We start from the raw sequence: 21448 nt of genomic DNA, 5'->3' as shown, positions 1-21448 counted from the left end.
AGAAAGGTTGCAAAACCAGATACCACTGGGTGATCCCTTCAGTGATACCCTTCCATTCTTCCAAACCACTGAGGCACTTTGTGATCCACCTCCAGGGTCAATTCTCTGCCCAGGAAGTAGTACTGGAAGGATTTGAGGACATGCTTGATGGCCAGTGCCTTCTTTTACTCTGTCGAATACAAACCCTCCCTGGGGAAAGTTTCCAGCTGATGTAGGCATCTGGAAGGCAGTTGTTTGGCTCCAAAGTATCCTCATACTCAGTTTTTGCTGGGTGTTGTGGAAAGCTGCCAGGTTCATGAACTGAGTGTAAGTTGCCAGTAACTCTTGCACCAATCTGTTGTGGTCCCAGCTTTTCAAGCAGGTCATCAATTCTTGGTGTTGGATAAGAATCAAAGTAGCTGTCATCTTTTTTCGACAAGGTTACACTACTCTCTTTTGGACAGCTCAATGGTCCCCAGGGACAGCATCAGGTTAACCTGTTTTTTCACTGAGGCCAGCAGGTGTTGAACACCATGTTCAACAGTATTTGTTCTCATGGTGTATGTCAGAATTACAGGCAGGTGGCTGAGGTCAAGATCCAACAGAGCACCAGATGGTAAGTATTGCTAGTCCACTTCCTCCTCCTTTGTCAAACTACTGATGAGCATCACCTCTGCTTTTCCTTCCATTCCTTCAAGAGATGTATGTGCACGTGTGCCTGCCATATAAAACAATGCAGGATGAAATTACAAATCAAACAAACCTGAATTAGATTTTTAAATGTGTGTTCCCTGATTTTGTTTTTCAACTTTACAAATGACCATCTTCTTTTTAAGGAAGCTACTGCGTCTAATAATCAACCGTTTTATCCTGCACAAGACAAATGGAAATGGTGAGATCACAATCAGAGAACACTACACACAACAAAATAAAAAAAATACAATGTCTTCATCTGTTTGTATTGTGTGCGTGGTGCTCTTTTATTAAATGTCTTCCTGTGATGGTAAAGTGAGGGTTCACATTTAAGAAAGAACTCAGACATGTCAGCTTGCTTCTTTCCAATGAGAAAAGGGAGTGTTGTCCATGATGAAGACGAAAGCACAGCAAAAGAACATACTGGGAAGACTGTACAGAATATTGTGTCCTAAAAAGCATCATGTTTAAAAATCGACAAAATATAAATTATGTGTGCCATACTAAATATATGTCTGATTTGAATGGGCAGTGTGGACTGAGCAGGAGGTTCACTCTGGCCTCCTAGTTATATGCTTTTATATGCATGCAGAATGCCAATTTTTAGACCCAACGGGTTAAGGTAATAATTTGAAGATTATCAAATCTTTTGACAACAATGCTTAGTGCTAACTGTTACTAACTGTATTTATCTGAAAAAAATAAGTTGTTCAGGTTCAGATGAATAGTCCATCAAATGATCTTTAACAACCTCTCAGGAAGAACTCAAGCAGCGCAGTCAAGTGCTCAAGGGGAACCGCAAGAGTAGGGCTGGGTATCATTCAAAAACCTTTGCTATAAGGACTGATACCGATACTTTGGCTTTCATACTGATTCGTAACAATACTTTCTTGATACAAATTTTATCAAATACATTATAACAAAAAGACATTGCAGTACACGTTATGGTACAAATTTTAGTTTTATTTTTATGCTCTGTCTCTTTACACACACTCTTTAAATACACAGCCAATCACCAGCATTATTAGATCTTGGTCCAAGCATTCTACATGCTGATTGGCTAACTGATGCTGATGAGATTTACTCATTTACTCGTCAGATCTTCAGTTCCCAACCTGTGAGCCAGGGCCTACTGGTGACGTGTGAAGGTATTGCAAGTTTTTGTGCATATTTGCGAAACAGTATGATTTTGGTGAAAAGTTGTAATTGTATAAAACATGTATATAAATATTGTTGTTTTTGATTTTTTTTTTTTACAACAGAATGATGTTGCAGGTCGAACTTCTTTATATGCTTATCTCTTTCTGATTGTGCGTTAAAAGATTATGGCAAAAAACTGGAGAATCAAAATGGATAGCTGGTTAGCAACAAGAAGAGTCAAGAGACAGAGGGTGAACAACAAATAACCCTGCTTTCAGTTCAGTCCTGATTGTTCATTCATTGTCTTTAAAATAAGAAGTGCTCTGTGAACGCATCATTTGGCCTTCATATTGTTAGGGGGTTGGATGTGGGCCAGCAACATCTTTGAGATTTTCTAGCAGCCCATGAGTTGGGAAAGGTTGGAAACCACTGTCTTTACTGATGTACTGAAATTTAGTATCGAATGACGAGGCCTTTTTTCAATCCTCAATAGTAACATTTCAGCCGGTCCATAAAGGTTTGATACCCAGCCCTTCACATTCTGGATCTTCTTGTGTTCATTATGTGTAAAAGAGTATCATCTCTGCCACTTCACAGTGCAGTGTACATCTGTATGCAGATCATAACATCTTATACATCACACACTTTCTTAGCTGGTTTTAAATACTGTGCTTGATGAACTAACTATCTGATTTGACTATCTCAGTTTATATTAATTGGTAATTACCAAAACACCTGATTGCTGGAAGGAAAAATCTTACTGACATCAGAAAGTAAGAAAAGCAAAATGGAGGGTGTTTCTGTCTCTTTTCCCTTTCCCCCAAAATAAGGCTTCTTCCATCATAACTAACTGTGCTGCTGTTTGTTGGTGGTGCGTGTTTTGTATATACTTAGTTCATATCAAACTCATCCCTATCATACAACAATGTATGTGGACGAACAAATAAACAGCAGCAAGCAGTTTTAACTAATGACATTCACACCACGCTGTTAGTGTGACGTGAAAACTAGTTCCTGAGTTTAGTGCTTGGGACTATTAGATCAAAAACGACAATCGTTCATTTTCAGATCATTAGAAATTCAGGAATATCTTAGCTAGTAAAGACTTCAGTGATTTGTAAACAGTTTGCTTGGAAACATCGGAACCATCCAATCAAAAGCAAAAAATAAGTATGTAAACAGGAAGTAACTGCAGCATTGCAAACTGGAACATAACTTTGAAATATATCGGTTTTAGGTTCTAAACAATATATTAAGCTCACCTGTAGGGAACATACATGGTAGTTTATAATATTGGCATACCATTTTTTAAATTTGAGGTTTAATGTTATTTTTACATCATTATTGAACAGCAGTTTGATCAAGTGTCAGGACAGACGTGTTATAAAACTAAACATACAGTGGTCCCAAGCCTGGATTAGATCATCTGGATAAACAGACAAAGTCCACGTAAGGAGGTTGTGGTGGATGGATATTTTCCTAATCCTAACCAAGCCATGACTCTTATTATAGTAACCATGACAACCAAGGTCTGGTACGTGTGCCACTGTAGAGAAACTCCTATGGGTCATATCAGAGGGTTGATGGTTTGTTCAGGTTGGAGGACTGGTTGGGACTTTGTCACACTGATGTCATCATCTTCCCATATCTGATCAATTACCTGGTGAGTAACATGTTCTCACAACTGATAGAAATGGACAAAATAATGTAAAAATAACGTTAAACTGGAATGGGACACCTCGGGTTAACTCACTCGCTGCACGTTAGGAGCTGCTGTAATGTGATGTAATGTACAATGTAATGTGTTGACATGCAGTAATCGGAGTTTTGCCTTAATCAGATTATCATGAAATTGCAAGTGAGTGAGACGATACAAATCAAAGTTTTGGCAGTTTCATCCTGAGCTCTTTACTTTTCATCTGCTTCAGTACTGATCAAGCAGCTAATTATTAACAAGTTAATGTCTGTCATGTTTGAATTCACTGCCGTGTGAATGACCTCGCTCTGGGTGAGTGCACATTGCCCATTAGGTAGAAAAGTAGAAGAGTGAGTGTAGAGTGTAGATGCTGAAATGACTGAGACTGTATCTAGTGACTGGAATGCTCTCAATACAAAACCATGAGGTTACATACAACTGTGCTGAGAATATCTAAAATGCAAAACACACAAAAAGAAGAAGACAGAGGTGGGAATAAATAAAGAGAACATCATTTCATTACACCGCTTTCTCCCTGGTCCTGATAAAACCCTGTTCTAGTGACACGAGCACTACAACAACAACAACAACAACAACAACTAAAACAATCAAAATATGCAGAAATCACTCACCAAATGATTAAGTCAGAACTTTAAATAAGGTGAAAGGAGTAATTGCCCTTCGGTTTGGTAAAATTAATCTTTTTTTTATACATGAATTGAAAAAATATTTTTTTCACATTGAGAGGGAAAATAAAATATTTACTGTACAAGAAATGACACTAAGAGGGATCCTCGACTCCCAATGTGTACAATCCCAGGAAAAGTCACCCACAATCCCTTTTGATTTTTGGAACACGTTGTTAAAAAACACTTGACCAAATTATTGATAACCAATTCTGATGGTAAGAAAAACTGTAGAAAAATAAAGTACCAGTAATCTCAAGATTAAAAGACCAAATGCCCCTGAAAATTTTCTTAAAATCTCCAGACAAATTGGAGAGGAGTAATCCACAAATGCTGTACTTTATTTTGTTTTTTTTTCGCTTTAAAAAAGTTTTTTTTTGTCATCAGTCCAGCGGTCGATCTTTTGGCAGTTTGTGGAACGAGAGCGGAATTGTGGGGAATACTGGGAGGGATCTTGGGAAATTTTGTAGTGACTCTGTCTCCTTCAGGCCGAACTCCATGCTCACGGAGGTCAAAGTTCTTAGTTCAGTGTTGATGCTCATTCCCTCTGATGTGGTCCGGTGGTTCACGTTGAAAAGGCAGTGCATTCAGGTGTAATAGTTGGGGATGCTGAGGTAAAATGGTGTGATGGAGACACAAGTAAGGAGGGAGAAGTGGGGGGAGGCTCAGAGGTCTAAAGGTGTAGGTCAAGGGTTGGTAGAGTAAAAGAAAGAGATGGACAGAGTGAGGGAAAAAGAGAAAGATATCTTTAGTGAATTTTTCAAGGTCAGATCACAACACAGGAAAACACCAGCAAAACCTGATCTGTGAGCTAAAAAGACCAGAATAAAAATAAGAAAAGATACGGAGAAAATAACAGAAACTTGTTACACACAAATCCTTAATGAATTGATTATACGTAAAGTAAATCAGATAAAAAAATGTGCTATAATTGTTCACATGGTAAAATCAGTGTAATGCTCAACAGTCTGACAAAACAATGATGTCATAATCACCACTGCTCAAAATCAGAAATACTGTTTTACTTCACATCCCCAATCACTTCCTGACTGCACTTTTTTTTGTGTGTGTTGTTAAGAGTTTCTATGGTCTTTGTTTTGGTTGCCGGTCTGGTAGCATGTGCATGTTAGTGCATGTGAATTCCTCCTGATAAACCATTGGTCCTTCTCACATTTAGAAATACACAAGCTCCGCCCACAGGTCAGATACAGTGACAGTGCAGTACGAAGCCTGGACTGGACTGAGGACTCCCGGCTCAAATCCTGGTTGGCTGGTGGGCCGTCAAAACATCCATAAAGTTTTAACCAGCTCTGACAGTATCCTTGGTTTGGCTGGTTCCAGTGGATCAGTCTAAGGCTGAATTTCTTTCTCAGTCCTACCATGGAGCCAATACTGGTCTGGTTTACTGAGAGGAGAAGCCTACGGGCTACTAAAGGGTCCAGCTGTACTCAGAACTGTTTTTTCTTCTCCATGAGTCAGTAACTTGATGGACCATAATGTCTGTTTTCATTAGTGACAGCTACAGTAGACATGCTAACATTAGCTAACTCGCTGTTACTAATATTATGAATGTGTTCAGCAAATGTTGCTATCACTAGCTCGCTAGCTGGTTAACTGTCAGATTTGCTGTGGAGCATATCACAGCAATGCTAGCGTCTAGTATCAGCTGGTTTCAGTCTAGTGTCAGCTGGTTTCTGTCTAGTGTCAGCTGGTGTCAGTCTAGCTTCAGCTGGTGTCAGTCTAGTATCAGCTGGTTTCAGTCTAGTATCAGCTGGTTTCAGTCTAGTGTCAGCTGGTTTCATCCACAATCCCTTTGTTAATGCTTTTTGGACCACATAGTTAAAAACACTTGAGCGGGTTTCAGTCTAGTGTCAGCTGGTGTCAGTCTAGTATCAGCTGGTTTCAGTCTAGTGTCAGCTGGTTTCTGTCTAGTGTCAGCTGGTGTCAGTCTAGCTTCAGCTGGTGTCAGTCTAGTATCAGCTGGTTTCAGTCTAGTATCAGCTGGTTTCAGTCTAGTGTCAGCTGGTTTCATCCACAATCCCTTTGTTAATGCTTTTTGGACCACATAGTTAAAAACACTTGAGCGGGTTTCAGTCTAGTGTCAGCTGGTTTCAGTCTAGTATCGGCTGATTTCAGTCTAGTGTCAGCTGGTTTCAGTCTAGTATCAGCTGGTTTCAGTCTAGTATCAGCTGGTTTCAGCTCTTTATCTGTTCTCTTCTCTCCTCTCTGTGCTCACATATACAGTATTTTTTATACAGCTGAATTCACAATGCTGCTTGAAATGCTCCCGAACAGCAAATGTCTGTGCCTGTTCCATTTGAAAGAGCAATGGCCAATGAGGAAACACTCAGCTGACCAATGGTGTGACTGAATCACTCAACTCACATGCTGTGTCTCAATTCACATATTTATAGTCACACTGCCTGTTTTGAGTGCATAAGTGCATTCACATTGACAAGTCTGGCACCATGCAGTGCACGTACCCGGATGGTGCATAAAACGATGGGACACTGCTCACCCTCAACAGTCGCCATCTTGGCTACATAGCAGAAGGGGGAGGGACCACCAACGTATTTTTAAACTTGTGAAAACGGTGATCAAGGAGGGAGGACGGTGGATCGGTTTAATTTTCATGTCACAGGAAAGAAAAACTTTCAATTTCAAGCCAAGTGAACAAAACGACAACAATTGTGGTCACATGTTGCCATCGTCATTTCCAGTGAGTGCACAACGGTAACAAGATTTACATACGCCAGTGAGTATACTGTGTACTACATGTGAATGTAGTATCTGATCTTATAAGTATATGATTTGAGACGCAGCACATCAGTCAGTCAGACTGGTAGAATGATAATGGCAATAGTAAAAACAAATAAAGCAGTGTGAGTCTACTTTTTGTTTATGAAAGCAATGAAATGTTTCATGTCCCAGCAGCTTGTGTTTCAGAGAGCTGCACATCTTCTCTTCGTTCACTGCAGTGCAGTGAATGTGTCTGTGCAGAGCAGTTAGTCCAGAGGACTTAACTCAGAGAAAAGTCGCTGTGGTCAGAGTCGGAGGATGAGGCTGTTCAAGACTTCCCTCTGATGTAAACAAATTGAAGTTGACCGAATATGCCAGTAGAACAGAGGCACATGGGAGTGTTTAATCCCTCAGTGATGTCTCACAGACTAATTAGGCCCCAACTCTGCTCTTAAAGGACTGAGCCCTCTCAGAAGAAAAAGGTCGAGAAGCTGCAGCTCGTTTCACAAATTTAGACTCCAAGTTTCTCAGCACTGACACAGAAGTTTCCTGGTTGAATGGAAGTGGAGAGTTAGCTCCTGGTGTAGCTAATTACACCCTCTGTATGCAAACTGTATTGTAGCGTAAAGCTGTTTTCATAAATTCCACTAACCTCTGCTCAGCTAGCTCTGGCCTGCTAACCTCCATTGTCCTTCTTCCATAACTGCTGTATCTCTGTTGATGCAAAATGCATTGCTGGGAGAACTGACACACAAGTCAGCTCCCAAAGCATCCTGGATAAAAGAGCACTTATGCTAGATGTAGATGTGAAATATGCAGCTGGATTACATGGACTGTGTTACATCACTACCATTACTACGACTTGTACTACTTCTGCTTTGGCAGGTTTGTGTTGGCTGTGCTCTTCTAGATGCCTCAACAGTCTGTCAGACCACACTGAGGGCGTAAAAGCCCCACTTACCCCTCCCGGCTGACTGGGAGGTAGGGCCACTGTGTTTACATACCAGGCTGTCAGTCGGCTAAACAGCACCAGATTCCCAGCCTGAACCCTTTAACATCACATAAACAAGGCCACAATTAAAGCCTCATGGGCACCATTACTTAACAAGCCTCCTGCTGCTGAGGCGTCTCTTCTCATGTTGGAACAGAAACAGACTAAACTGGGACCCACATTCATACACATTTTAATTTGCATTTTGCAAGATTTAGCAGTGATTAAATATCAATTGAGTCCCAACACTGACCTGTTGACCTGACCACTGTTATCATTAACACTTTCACTATGTTTACTGCTTTGCTTACTATCATATGTTCAGTGGCTCATTATGGCTCCATTTACAACAATTGAATGTGTTCAGACACAGTGAAGTCTTCTTCATGTCGGAGACAGATTTACTCAAACTAGAATCATCTCCTCCACCAACCATCCGAGTTACAGGAAACATGGTCACAGTCTCTCCTTCCTGAGTTACAGCATTGAAAAAGTACCAGAAGTGTTTTTGGTGTTATGAGGTTTTGAGGTGTTATGACGTGACAGTGAAGTTGGCCTTTGACCATTTTGGATATAAAATGCCATCACTTCATCATTTTATCCTATTAGACATTTGAGTTAAATTATGTCATAATCAGTGATAGAAGGTCAAAATCAAATCTTGTTTTGTGAGGTCACCACGACCTTTGACCTTTGACCATCAAAATTGAATTAGTTCATCCTTCAGTTCTATGTAGTGAATGTTTGTGCCAAATTTGTCAAGGTGTTACTGAGATATCGTTTCCATGACAATGGGACGGATGGACAACCCATGCGTCTCTGGCTCTGACTGTCGCCGGCGCAAAGGAATAAAAAAAAAACTAAAATAATCTTTAGCATAATTATTAATGCATTAGGAAGCATGAGGGAGAGTAAGAGAGAGAGAAAAAAGAGAGAGGGAGAGAAAGAAGGGGATAGAACATCTGGTCCAGCAGTTTAAAGCAGTTAGTGGATGTTACTGCAGTAAAAAAATGCAGCCAAACACGTTTGAATGTTTTCAAAATCCTGTGGCTCATGTTGGGTTCAATCCTGTTATTTCCAATTCCCAAATTCCCAAGAGAAGTGCACCTTGCAAAGACTCACTGAAGTGAGATAAATGCAGCTCATGTGTTTGGAGCAGAATCTGCAGCATCCTGAACGAAAGCCTGTGGAAAGGCTCCACAAAGATAGATGTGAAATGTGATCATCTTTCCTATGGGGCAAGAATCAGCTGACAATTCTTCAGTCTCCTAAGACCACCCACTTATATTCAGTATTACTGGACATGTAACATCAATCAACTTGGTCAAAGTGTCAGTCAAAGTGTAGGAATTTCTATAATGAGGCTGTTATCCTCACTGGTCTCCACAAGTCATTAATCACAACTCCATAACCTTTAGCTCTAACACACTGGTGTTAAACAAGCCATTGTTTGTGCCTTCATCATCGGACCCAGACCTCGGGACATGGTGGAACATTACAGTTGTGTCACAACTATCAGACAATGTGGTCTTTTTCTGATTTTTTTTTTTTTCCCTACGTCCTTTAAATTAAACTTTTCATCCAACATCAGCACCACCTGCTCCAACAGTTCTGTCTGCAGATTGCAAGAGAGGGGCGTAAAAATCACACAGAACCACATGAGATGTCAAAACCAGATGTTATCAGTAAGCGGTGTTGTAATGTAACGAAGTATAAATACTCTGTTACTGTACTTAAATGGAATTTTCACGTATCTGTTACTTTACTACAAAATAACATCGGAAGAAATTTGTTAGACTGCAAGAAAGCAGGTTTGCTGAATCAGTGCTCCTAGATTGGAAGTTAATGCACCAGTTCGAGGTGATGTAATGCCTGTCTGTCGCCAAGCACCTAAACTAAAGAAGAAGAAGGAAGAAGGCCCGCGTAGCAGTGGATTCGACGATGACTGACTCATGGAAGCTGCTAATGTTCCAACAGACGGTCACCACCCCGACTACAGTGGTGAACTCTGTGAACTCCAAGGTGGCGATGAAGATAACATTACACACAAGAAATGTTTTCATAAGTTGGATTGAATGAGTCTTCCTACCAGATGAAGTGCTTCTTATGCCCACTATAATAAATATTAAATAAATATTCATTACTGCCAACCTCTCAGTTGTTTATTATAAAGAAAATTTCAGTGATGTAACAGTTATTGCCACAGATCAATTTTTCTCTTTGTTATCAGCTCTCTCAAAATATGCTGTGTTTGGTCCTTGAATTTGAGGGAATTGTACCTGGAAAGTCCTGGAAAAGTCTTTGAATTTGATGTTTAAGAAAATGTGGGAATCCTGAAAATTGTTTGCTTTACTATAAGGAAGCCACAATAAAGTTCACAATCAAAATTCTACTGCTCACTTTTTTTTTTTACTTTTACTTCCAATACTTAATTACATTTAATATCAGAAAATTACTTTTGATACTTAAGTACAGTAAATATCAGATATTTCAAGACTCAGATACTTTTACTCAAGTAATATTCTCTCTTTATACAAGATTGTCAGTAAGCTCCATATTTTCTTCTTCTTCTGTGTTTTATTTGAAGTGTTGATCCATAAGAAGATATATTTGTGGTTTTAAGAACCAAAAACCATCAGTGTAGTTTTACATCTTCTCTCTCAGGCTTCTCTCTGGAGCTCTAGCAACAACAGGTCAGTGAGCCAATCAGAAGAGAGGAGGCTCTGATTGGCTGAATGATGATGGCTGGTTTTAAGGCTCAGTTTCTGAATACAGGCTTGTGTGCATTTCTCTGTGGACTGAGGCTTTGATACTTTCACAGTATTAATATAGAACCTAGACCTGCTTTATAATCAAACAACACATGGACATCTACCTTTATACTATATGGAGCTTTAAAACTTATTCAGCACAGCAGCTAACAGCTAGTTAGCATGGCTGCTGTGTTTGAACCCCTTTCACATTGGACCGGGTGCAGTGGCATGAAGTAATGTGTAGTGGGAGTAACTGTACATATTGCAGCCTGCAGACTGATCCTTTTGCCTGCATCAGTATCTGACCTTTAAACCCAGGTTCACCTCAGTTACTGATTGCTCCTCAGGCTCCATCTCTAAAATCTACCTTGAAACATGTCACTCCTGCGACAGATGTTACTCATCATCAGCTAATTACTTACAACTTTGTCTGATGTTCTTTAACCCTGCTGTGGCCTCAGAGGCAGAGTTGTCTTACTTCACTCACATTGATCAGTTAATTACTTCATAATCAGATGTTTTCTATTTTGTATCTATTCATGTACAGTATTTTCTGGCCTTCTAATTGGTGGGTGGAGCTGGGAGGTTTTTGTGCAACCATACTAGCTTAAGTTAAACTTTTCTTTCCTCCCATAAGCGATGGGTTGGAGGTGGGGTCAGGGTATGCACTCACCTTCAAAAGGATCAGTCTTTCTTACTCTGGGGTGATCTCTGTTTCCTGGTGCACAACCACTTTAGTAACAGACATATCTGGGTGCTGCTCTTTTGCCTCTTTAATGGCCTGAGCCAGAGCCTGAGGAGTGAACAAAGGACAAACACTCCAAGTTTGTTAAGGAGAACATGATTTATGTGTTTAATTAAAATGACTTGCACACAAAACAGACTGACTTCATACATCAGCACAATTGTCCTATGAGGCAAATTAAGCCTACAAACAATTCAAACTTCTTCTACTGGGTGAATATGCGTCAAGCAGAAATCTTCTGTTCTTCCATCATTTAGCGTCCTCACCTTGTCATGATCGATTTCAGTGTCTCCAGTGATGACAATTCTCTTCTCAATGCGGGTCTCAGAGATCCCTCCTTTCACCGTCTGCAACAGAGATGAGACACAAGCTGAAATACAAGCGAGGAAGAACTGATCACCCTGTAAGGAAAGTGTGGTGAGGGTTAAGACACATCGGCTGCATTGTTTCTGAGACGTTTGAGACGCATTTAAATGAGAGCAAAGAAGTGGAATGGCAGCATGTCCAGCTGAAACAGACTCACTGCTGAGTATGTCTCTGCTGGTTGTGCCAGACTTTGTGTAAATTCTATTAGATCCTCCAGAATATCCTCTACATGAGATTGTACGATACCATTTAGCCACACTGCATTTGGGCAATCAGCCACAAATCAGTGGAGCAGCCTGACGATGCGAGGAGCTGAAGCTCCATCAGCACTTTTCAAACCAACTTAAAGAGACTGTTAAATGCTGCAGCTCTTTTGTATAATGTTATAATGTCTGTAAGTAATACTGTGTATTACAATGTCTTTTCTGATCTGACCTGCCAAGTGACTGCAGATGCAAATTAGCTTGACGCCAAAATCTGGTGCATCTCGTCAAACGGTGACATTAATGTTGAAAGCTGTACATGGTCCCTTTTAAATGAATATATAAATGAATAAATAGATAAATAAAGATGGACAACATCAGAAGGTTGGTGTTGATTATGGGGTTTTATGGCATCCTTGCAGGATTCTGGTTTAGTTTTTGTCGTCATCTCTGTGTAGATTTGTTATAATGAGAAGGGGATTAGAGTGAGGAGAGGATCTCGGGTGATCAGCCCAAAGGCCGGACAGATAGATGATGCTGCTCGTGATGGCAGGCTGGAGGGCAGACAGACCGAGTCGTGGAAGGGCCTGGGGACCAAGGAGTCAGACAGAGGCAGAGATGAAGGCAGGACTGTTCCAGAGGTTAAGCAGGAGGATAGTGGTGAAGTCAGAATGTCCATGGAGGAAGAGCAGGAATGCAACGACGAAGGATGGTTCCTTCAGGAGCCTCTCTGGAGGATGAATTGGAGGCTGGTGATGTAGATTGCTCTGGAGGCCAGAAGAGACTGGAGGTCTGGAGAGACAGCCGGTACCAGAAGATTCCACTGCAGGTCCGAGCTGAGAGCAGGGCAGGCAGACCACTGGAGGGCTGAGCAGGAGGCGGTTAGATGGAGATCTGGTTGGATGTCAGCAAAGATGGCTGACTGATGATTTGGGCGGTCAGGAAAACGGTCAGCAGGAACTAGAGGTGGTGTCGGTCAAAACGCTGACTGGAGATCAGCCAGGCTGCAAAGGGGAGATCAGGAACAGGTATTGGCCAGACCACCGACGGGGAACCAGGGGCAGACTTGACATTGGCAGGAACCCAGGACATGGGAACAGACGGGACGTTGACAGGAACAGCCAACAGTTGAAACATAGGCCAGGTCAGTGAAGGAATAGACAGAACACTGGCAGAGACAGACAACTAAGGGTCTGGCTGGGCATCTGACTGATCAGCATTAAGGCCCGATTGTGTCATGAACACCACACTATCACACCACCACCACCAGCCTGGACTGTTGACACCAGGTAGGTTGGTCCATGGATTCAGACTCTGACTCTACCATCTGCTGCCTCAGCACAAATCCAGATCCATCAGACCAGGTCTTCAACTGTCCAGTGTTGGTGAGTCTGTGTTCACTGCAGCCTCAGGTTTCTGGTCTGGGTGACAGGAAGTGGAACCTGACGTGGTCTCTGCTGTTGAAGGTTGGATGTGTTTTTCACTCTGAAGCTTCTCTGCTCAGCACAGTTGTAAAGAGTGGTTATCTGAGTGACCGTAGTCTTTTTGTCAGCTCCAACCAGTCTGTCCATTCTCCTCTGACCTCTGACCTCTCTCATCAACACAGAGCTGCTGCTCACTGGATGCTTTTGTTGTTGCTCCATTCTGAGTGAAAATCCAGGAGATCAGCAGTTTGAGAAACACTCAGACCAGCCCACTGGATTTTTCTTCCAACGTTAACGATCAGACAGAGCATCAGATGTCAGGCTATACTCAAACCATAAAACCCAAGTATCATTAAAAAAACAAACAAAACAAAGACTGTGCTCTTAATTTGCAGCAGGTACTTAAATAGTGGTCACTGTATTGATCTGTATTGACTGACTGTGAGACTGTTAGTGAAGTGAGCAGACCTTGGTGATCTGGGTGGTGGTGGTGGTGCTGATGGTCTCAGAGGTGATGGTTTGGGCACTCAGCAGCACTCCTGAGTCCCTCTCTGCCAGGTTGTCCACCGGCTGTGGGAGAGACACCTTTGAAGTGTTAGACAAAAATCTCAAATTAATCCATTTAAACACGCTCAGTCATCTCTTATCTGTTATTTGTATGTCATTTGTAATGTGTGTAACTGTGAGACTTACAAAGACATTCTGATCTTACTTGGACCTGGAGCAAAATCAGTCTTAAGCTGCCACTGCATGCCCAGTTCATCTTATTCTTTACTTATTTTTTAAACTAAGAATCCAATTATAAATTTGTTTTATTGAGGTTGAGTTCTTTTGTGATTGCTTTTTTTACACTTCTTTACCACAATGTCATCAAAAAAAAGGTGTATATTTCTTTCAAAAGAGTTGTATGGGTAGTAGTACGAACACTAAGTATTGTGTTAGAATTTAAAAGGACTGGAAATAGAAATAATCAAGGATGGATTACTAACTGGGCAAAGGGGGCAGCTGTCCTGTGGCTCTAGTACCACATGACACCCAAAGGTTCCAGGTCAAATGTCAACAAGACTGAGAAACAAACTGAAGCAATGTGGCTGGTGAGTTATGACAAACCTGAAGAGACACCATGAAGACACTGAGGTAAGTTAACCACACCTTAGGTTGTTTTATTAAGTTATATTAATACAACTACTAAAGGCAGTGGTGTAATGTTGTGTATTGTGTATCATGTATTTGCATCTTACAACAGTAGGACATTGCTACATTGACTGCAGATGGGATTTAGTCTAACTAACAGTCAGCAGCCCAGTCAGCTACGCTGGCTAACCTGACAAATTTGTATGTTTTGGTGTATTAAAGGTGCATACAGTCTAAAGGTAGATGTCTACGTGCTGTTTGATTATAAAACAGGTCTAGCTTCTATATTAATACTGTGAAAGTATGAAAGCCTCAGTCCACAGAGAAATGCACACAGCCTGTATTCAGAAACTGAGCCTTAAAACCAGCCGTCAGGACTTCTGGAACTTTGTGATGTCCGAACAAAGCAGCCACCGCTCTCAGCCACGCCCCAAGCCCCGCCCACCTGGACCCACCATCCCACCTTGCATGATTTGGTTTACCTGAAATCTGCTATATTTTTATTGGATCACTCAGAAAACAATAGAAGAGGAGCTGCAGAGAGAAGCCTGAGAGAGGAGATGTAAATCTACACTGAGATGGTTTTTGGTTCTTCTTCTTCTGGATCAACACTTTAAATAAAACAAAAGTGTAAAACATGAGACCTTTAAACATGCTATCCAGGCTAATGAAAACACAATTTAATTGCCATACGCATTTCAGGTCCTGTTGACTTTGAATGGGTCCATGCCATCTAAATGTAGTGTAGTTTAACAGAATACACAGAATACAACTCTGTTGTCTAATACTTAGCTTCCTTTGTGTGCAAAGATCAGGCTCGGAATAGTTTCTTTACAAATCTATTTAAGCGGTTCCCTGATAGCACACCAGGGGTCGGCAATTTTTTTCTAATCCAATAGATGACGGCCCAAATATAATCAAAGGCAAATTTAAGAAATTGATTGATAAAAATTCAACTGCAATTTACTTTGTTACTGTTGACATGTGGTACTCCGACCCACAGTCACAAATGATACTTTTGACCAGCAGCAACAGAACCACTGGACCTAAATCAATAAAAGCTCACAATAGCTTGAAATAAAGTAGTGCTAAAAAAAAAAAGAAGAAGAACTTTCTCATGCTTTTTTTTAAAGTGAAAATCGCTAAAGAGGAAGTGATTCAGTTGGTGCGCAGCCTGATGCGTGAATGTTTGTGTCTGTCGTTCACTCTCTACATGGATAAAAGTATAGAATTTTGGCAGCTCAGACAAGGGTCAAAGTGTCAAGCTGGGCCAGTGAACACTTGGCTTTAAGAATAAATCTGCATTGCATACAAGGTGAGACAACTTGCTAGACTTATTAATCAGAGCCTGAATATACGGTGTGAAATGTTTTCCTTTTGTGTGCAGTTCCCAGAATTCCCCTCACCTGTGCTGACTCGTATGTAATGGTCTTGGTCTCAGTGTGAACTAAGGGCATGTCCTTGTAGGCCACAGTTCCTCTCAGGGAGTTGGTGACGTCGGAGATGGTGATTGTCTGGGTCTTTAGCACAGGAGACTAGAGGGATGAGATGAACAGTCAGCAACAACTTCTGTGAGGGCTCCATCAAGACAAGCCGTCACACATGAGTGTATGATTGATACAGCAAGAAATCCACACACACTGACACACTGCAGCCTGTAAGGACTGAGGTCCTGCAGTTGACGTCATAACCTCTAAACATGGTACTCTTGGTCCTGCAGGCATGTAAATGTCTGCTGGGCTAACTACTGTAGTTCTGCATTTGTCAAAGACACAACTTTAATACAAGAGACCTGATAAGCCCAGTGCTGACCGGTGAGTCCAGTCCTGACACAGGCAGCAGCTCTGAACTGACTGACCCAATGCTCTGCTCACAGCTCTACAGTGAAGTAACGGCACAAATCACAACATTAGAATAATATTTTATATTATATGATGATAAGTGTGAATAAATGTTCAGTTCATTACGAAACTGTTGACAAATTTAGTCTCAGTGAACACTGTGGTGGTTTTACCAGGTAGTAAGAAAGAACTCTTCTCTGCAGACCCCATCTGAGAGCCCATGGGTGCTCAGATGGGCCCAAGTGTATTTGCTATTCCTAGATCCTTGTTGAAGTGTGTTTATACTGAACACAGATTTTGACTACTGTCTTAGTCATTGTGTCATGTCCATATAAGGTTTGTTGTTGTCATTACCTGGGCAGTGTGTAACATCTAGTCAACACTAAGAGGAGGTTTCCCTGACTTTATTACTGCATCTGTACCTCTTCAATGTTCAGGTGAGACAGGTGGGTTAGGATCCAGTCCCATTTAACATGTCATTCACAAACAAAAAAAAAAAAAAGAAAAAAAGAAGCTCAGCAGGAAGAAATGCACAAGAGGTGTTCGTGAGTAGAAAATCACAGATGTAGCCAGAAACTCTCCTGGATCGGCTCCTAACCTACTGTACGCAACAATCATTACAGTCCCCCTACAGCCAAAGTTCTTCTTCTTCTGACCTTATATGGATGTTTGAGCTTCACTATTTTAACATTTACCTGCTGAAAAAAATCTTCACTGTGCTCACCTTAACCCAAACTCTGAGGTCAAAGGGTATAAGTAAAGTATGAGACGAATTTATGACCAGCACACACAATGGTGTGGAAACTGAAGCCTCCAGTGCTCAAACACTGAGAACAGACTTCAGTGAAGCAGGAGAAACAATATGTGCATGTTCATATATTCTGGATTTTTCATTTTTAATTAGGTAATTGAACATTTTAGAGGAGAAATGTCATCAATCACATCAGACACAAAAAACACTGGTGACTTCAAATATGTCTGGAGGGGACCTCTAACGATATCAGCTGAATGCCAGCAAAGATGAAGATGGGAGATGATGATGGTGCTTATATAAATGTTTGGCAACACACTGACAGCACCTTCATGCAGGACACCCAGGTGTGTCTGTGGCACATAAAATGGAAACACCCTGTGTGGCTCCATGCCTGAACTATCTATCTCGCTATGTTTATGGTTAAAGAGTCCATATATCAAGAACACAAGAATATTTCTTAGGACACTACTGAAACTCTGAGCACTGTGAGTAATCTTCCATGGCCCTAAAATGTCACCACACATATTGAAAGAAGCTAACACACACTGAATAACTATGATCAGTCAGCTCAGTGTGAGCATGCTCAGGGCACCAGCGTTCGGTGAGGCAGCAGCCAGCAGAGCAAAATGTGTTTGTAGTCAACAGAAATAACTTGAAAAGTTAACCAGCTACAATTCATGGATTTACAGCACAACTGCATGGATCGATTCTCTGATTGAAATTGATCTTTATTTAAATAATCTGATATTGATTCATAAAAACTTCCACAGTCTCCTGTGGATGTGTGAAGCTGTAACTTCGTTAGTCTCACGTGTCTCACAATGAGACCTGGTCACATGAACCAAAAACATGGCAGACATGGCTCCACGGAAGGCAGCGGTCTAAGGACAGATGCGTGGCTGCATTTCAAGTTTAAATACTAGGAAGACAGCAAAGAGCTGGACAAAAGCAAAGCGATATATGCAAGATGTGCAAGAAGAAGTCAACAGAAAAAGAAGCCATGTACCTCTTCATACTGCCAGTGCACTGGGGTACGATAGAATGCACATTACTAACCTACCTATTATTTCTTCCTATTATGTGTCTCAACTTAAATATAAAGATCAATGTAACTGCTTTGGGTCCATTTGTAATGTAAACATGAATGTTTTTAAAGGGGCTATTTGTAAGTTTTCTCTGCCATCGAACGTCAGGAGCAGGTAGTGTTGATTGTCGCTTGACAAGACCTTCAGCAATCTTTGTGTTTACAGGACAAGAGGTTATAATACTTCCTATGAGCAGCTATGTCTTCAGGGCAGATTGGAGGCTACAGTTAGCCACCATCGGAAAGTGACTAGACGGGCCGGAGTTAGCTGGTTTGCATGGTAAGTTCTGTAGAAGAAAAGACGTAATAGACAGGGATGCACATAACTGGTACGCAAGTACGCATGTGCAACAAAAATTTGGAATACGTAACATCACTTGTGTCACTGCGGCGCCTTTGCGTACCTGACAGGTCATCAACACTACACTACACACTCTACACATGTTTCTTGTCAACACACAGTGGAGTAGCCTACTGTGGGAGATGGCCAAAAAAAAGCTAATTAGGAGCACACTTAAATGTGGTTCAAGATATGTCGCTCGCATCCACATCTCGCACTCAAAACAGGTGCATTTTATACAGGCTCAAAGAATGTCAATCATCCTTTGTTTGACAAACATGAAAAGAGCAAGGAGCCCATGGATGTGGCACAAGCTATTGCTAATAAACAAGCTAGTCAAGAAGAAATATCCAGCTACCCACTTCCCAGATGGCAAAACAAGCTGAATGAATTACAACAGCAAGTTTTGTGTAATATTTTTCTACTCGCCTTTCACAAAGCTAAACACGCACATCCCATGTCCTCCTATGCTGAGGATTTTCCTTTCCTGGAGCGGCTAGGAGTAAACACAGAACACAGATCATGTAGACCATCACGTGCACTATCAGCGGGGAGTTAAGAGCCAAGTTGGAGTCTGATGAATTTTGGGGATTGCTTCTTGATGGAGGAGATCACAAAAACCGAGCAGGAGATTGTTCACATTGTGTCTGTTTCCAGCAACGGAGAGTTTACCTCGGACTTTCTTGGACTAATTGAACTGGGTACTGACTGAACCGCGTAGGCCATACTCATGGTGGCCATTGGACAGTTCGCACTTCTGCTTGATAATGAAAGCCACTACAGGACATATACTGTTTCTAATGCTGATGCCGACAGGGATAAGACAAATTTAGTCAGGGAGTTAATTGAAGAGTCTGAAATCAGATTTGACTCCCTCAAGTCATGTGATCATTTCTTAGCATTTGCCTTCAACTTGGCCTCAGGAAATGCAAAACCTCCACCATTTTGCCAACACAACAGTTTGCACCATTCTTCAGAAATATGAGGCCACCTTGCAACTTGACAGCAACACCAATGTGAGAGAATGGATGCGCTTCAAGCAAGCAGGAAAACGCTTGGCAGCCTCCTCTGTGTATGACTTGGTCCAAATAATAAATACAAGCAATCCAGATGCTTACTGCAACATCATCAAGGTGGTTAAACTGTATCTTACACTGCCTTTGAGCAGTGCAGCCTGTGAAAGGGGATTCTCACATCTCAACATAATAAAAACCAAGTATAGATCTCATCTGTCACATGCTCGTCTCTCAGCCCTGATGCACATTCACCTTTCAAAGAAGACCACAGAGACATTTGACCCAAAGCCAGCTGTTGACCTGTGGATGGAAACAGCTAATCAGAGGCTCAACCAGGGACGGGGGATGCATCTGCAACATCATCATCATCTACCATACAGGAAGCTGAGGTAGAGGACCATGAGGGAGACACCAAGGAGGAAAGCGAGGAAGACTGCTCTTATTAAGACCATGCTATGTATGGGGTGAGTTACAAACACCATATACTAGTACTTACCTGAGTAACTCACTGAAAAAGTTATGTGCACCCCTGGTAATAGAGACAAGGGTTAACTTTTTTTTTCCACCTCTGGAGACAGATGTCGATGAGTAAAGGAATGAAGTTTGATGCTGAACTCAACGTTTCTTCTAGACTGGTAAGTAAACAGCTGCTAATGCTAACGCTGGCTATGTGGCAGCAGCAAAACTTACAAATAGCTCCTTTAATTACGAACCAGGTTAGAGGAACAATTTACAGCATTCGTTCTCTGAGAATCTCATTCATATCCAAATAAAACTGGTGATGTAACTGAAATACCCCTAACTGAATCCATATCAAATTGGGAATCGCTTGGAATCGAGACCTTGTTAATCAGAATTGAATCAATTCAGAAACTCAATGGCAATACTCAGCCCTACTATTGCACATGAATGGGCTTTCAGTATGAGAGGTACAGATTCTTGAGCACAATGCTGCAGTTGCCATGCCAGCAAATCTATAACAGAGCGCATGGGTAGTTTAAAGTTGTACAAAATTCAAGTGGGTGACTAGCAATTACAAACAGTTGATGTTTATGGACATGACAACACATTTATGCATTCCTGCCCCATCTTACTCTTCATAAGGAACCAACCCCATGTTTGACTAAGAAAAGGTACTTTCCCCTTGACTTAAAGGAAACATGCAACAATAGAGCACTAAACGTACTTTCAGACAGTATAACCAGTAAAAAAATATTCATGACAGCAAAAATACTGATGGACGAACTTTTTTCCAACTTTCCATGTCAGCATCAGAAACCTTTCATCCACTGTCTGCCAGTGATATGAATTTGGCTCATGGTGACAGCAGACTTAACTTCCTTAGCCCACATGTCCTTCACAGTCACATTCTCCAGTTTCCTCATGAATCAATAGGCAATCTCAGGCCAGATAAGATATGTAATTCCCCCGGTGCGTTCTGGGACTGCCGCAGGGTCTCCTCCCAGTTGGACACACCCAGAAAGGCTCTAATGAGAGTTATCCAGGAGGTGTCCCAATGAGATGCCCGAACCATGTCAACTAGCTTCTTTCATAGTGAAGAAGCAGTGGTTCTGCTCCGAGCTCTGTCTGGATGTAACAGCCCCTCAGATGAGCCCCGGCATGCTGCAAAGGAAACTGACTTTGGCTGCGTGTATCCACGATCTCATTCTTTTGGCCCAAAGCTCATGACCACGGTTGACGGTTGATCAAGCAGTAAATGGAGAGGGTCAGATTCAGGCACAGCTCCCTCTGCATCACAACAGTCTACAGTACTGCTGCACCAGTGGGCCCTGGATACTACTTCTTTATCCAAGAAACCAGTTCAATTAGATGCAAATACAATCAGTGATGACCATGGAAACAG

The 21448-nt window shown here is 41.5% G+C and overlaps 1 protein-coding gene across 9 annotated transcripts in view; it reads right to left on the bottom strand.

Annotated features, from left to right (window-relative positions):
- Positions 1-930: 930 nt before the first annotated feature.
- Positions 931-21448, bottom strand: part of epb41a (erythrocyte membrane protein band 4.1a) — a 74877-nt gene continuing 54359 nt past the window's right edge. For 6 of the 9 annotated variants that reach the window (XM_056398758.1, XM_056398765.1, XM_056398764.1 and 3 more), the window contains 5 exons: positions 15956-16084; positions 13884-14000; positions 11689-11769; positions 11351-11470; positions 931-4867 (listed from right to left, as the gene is read on the bottom strand). In XM_056398758.1, the coding sequence (XP_056254733.1) occupies positions 11372-11470; positions 11689-11769; positions 13884-14000; positions 15956-16084 (426 nt within the window). In that variant the 3' untranslated portion in view covers positions 931-4867; positions 11351-11371. Of the gene's footprint in view, positions 4868-11350; positions 11471-11513; positions 11770-13883; positions 14001-15955; positions 16085-21448 lie in introns of those variants that run through there. The other 3 variants (XM_056398760.1, XM_056398767.1, XM_056398762.1) reach the window with 3 other exon arrangements.

This window comes from Seriola aureovittata, chromosome 16, assembly GCF_021018895.1.
Source record: "Seriola aureovittata isolate HTS-2021-v1 ecotype China chromosome 16, ASM2101889v1, whole genome shotgun sequence".
Classification (NCBI taxonomy): Eukaryota; Metazoa; Chordata; class Actinopteri; order Carangiformes; family Carangidae; genus Seriola; species Seriola aureovittata.
Note: the sequence above shows the minus strand (reverse complement) of the source record. Positions and strands in the feature narration are given on the sequence as shown.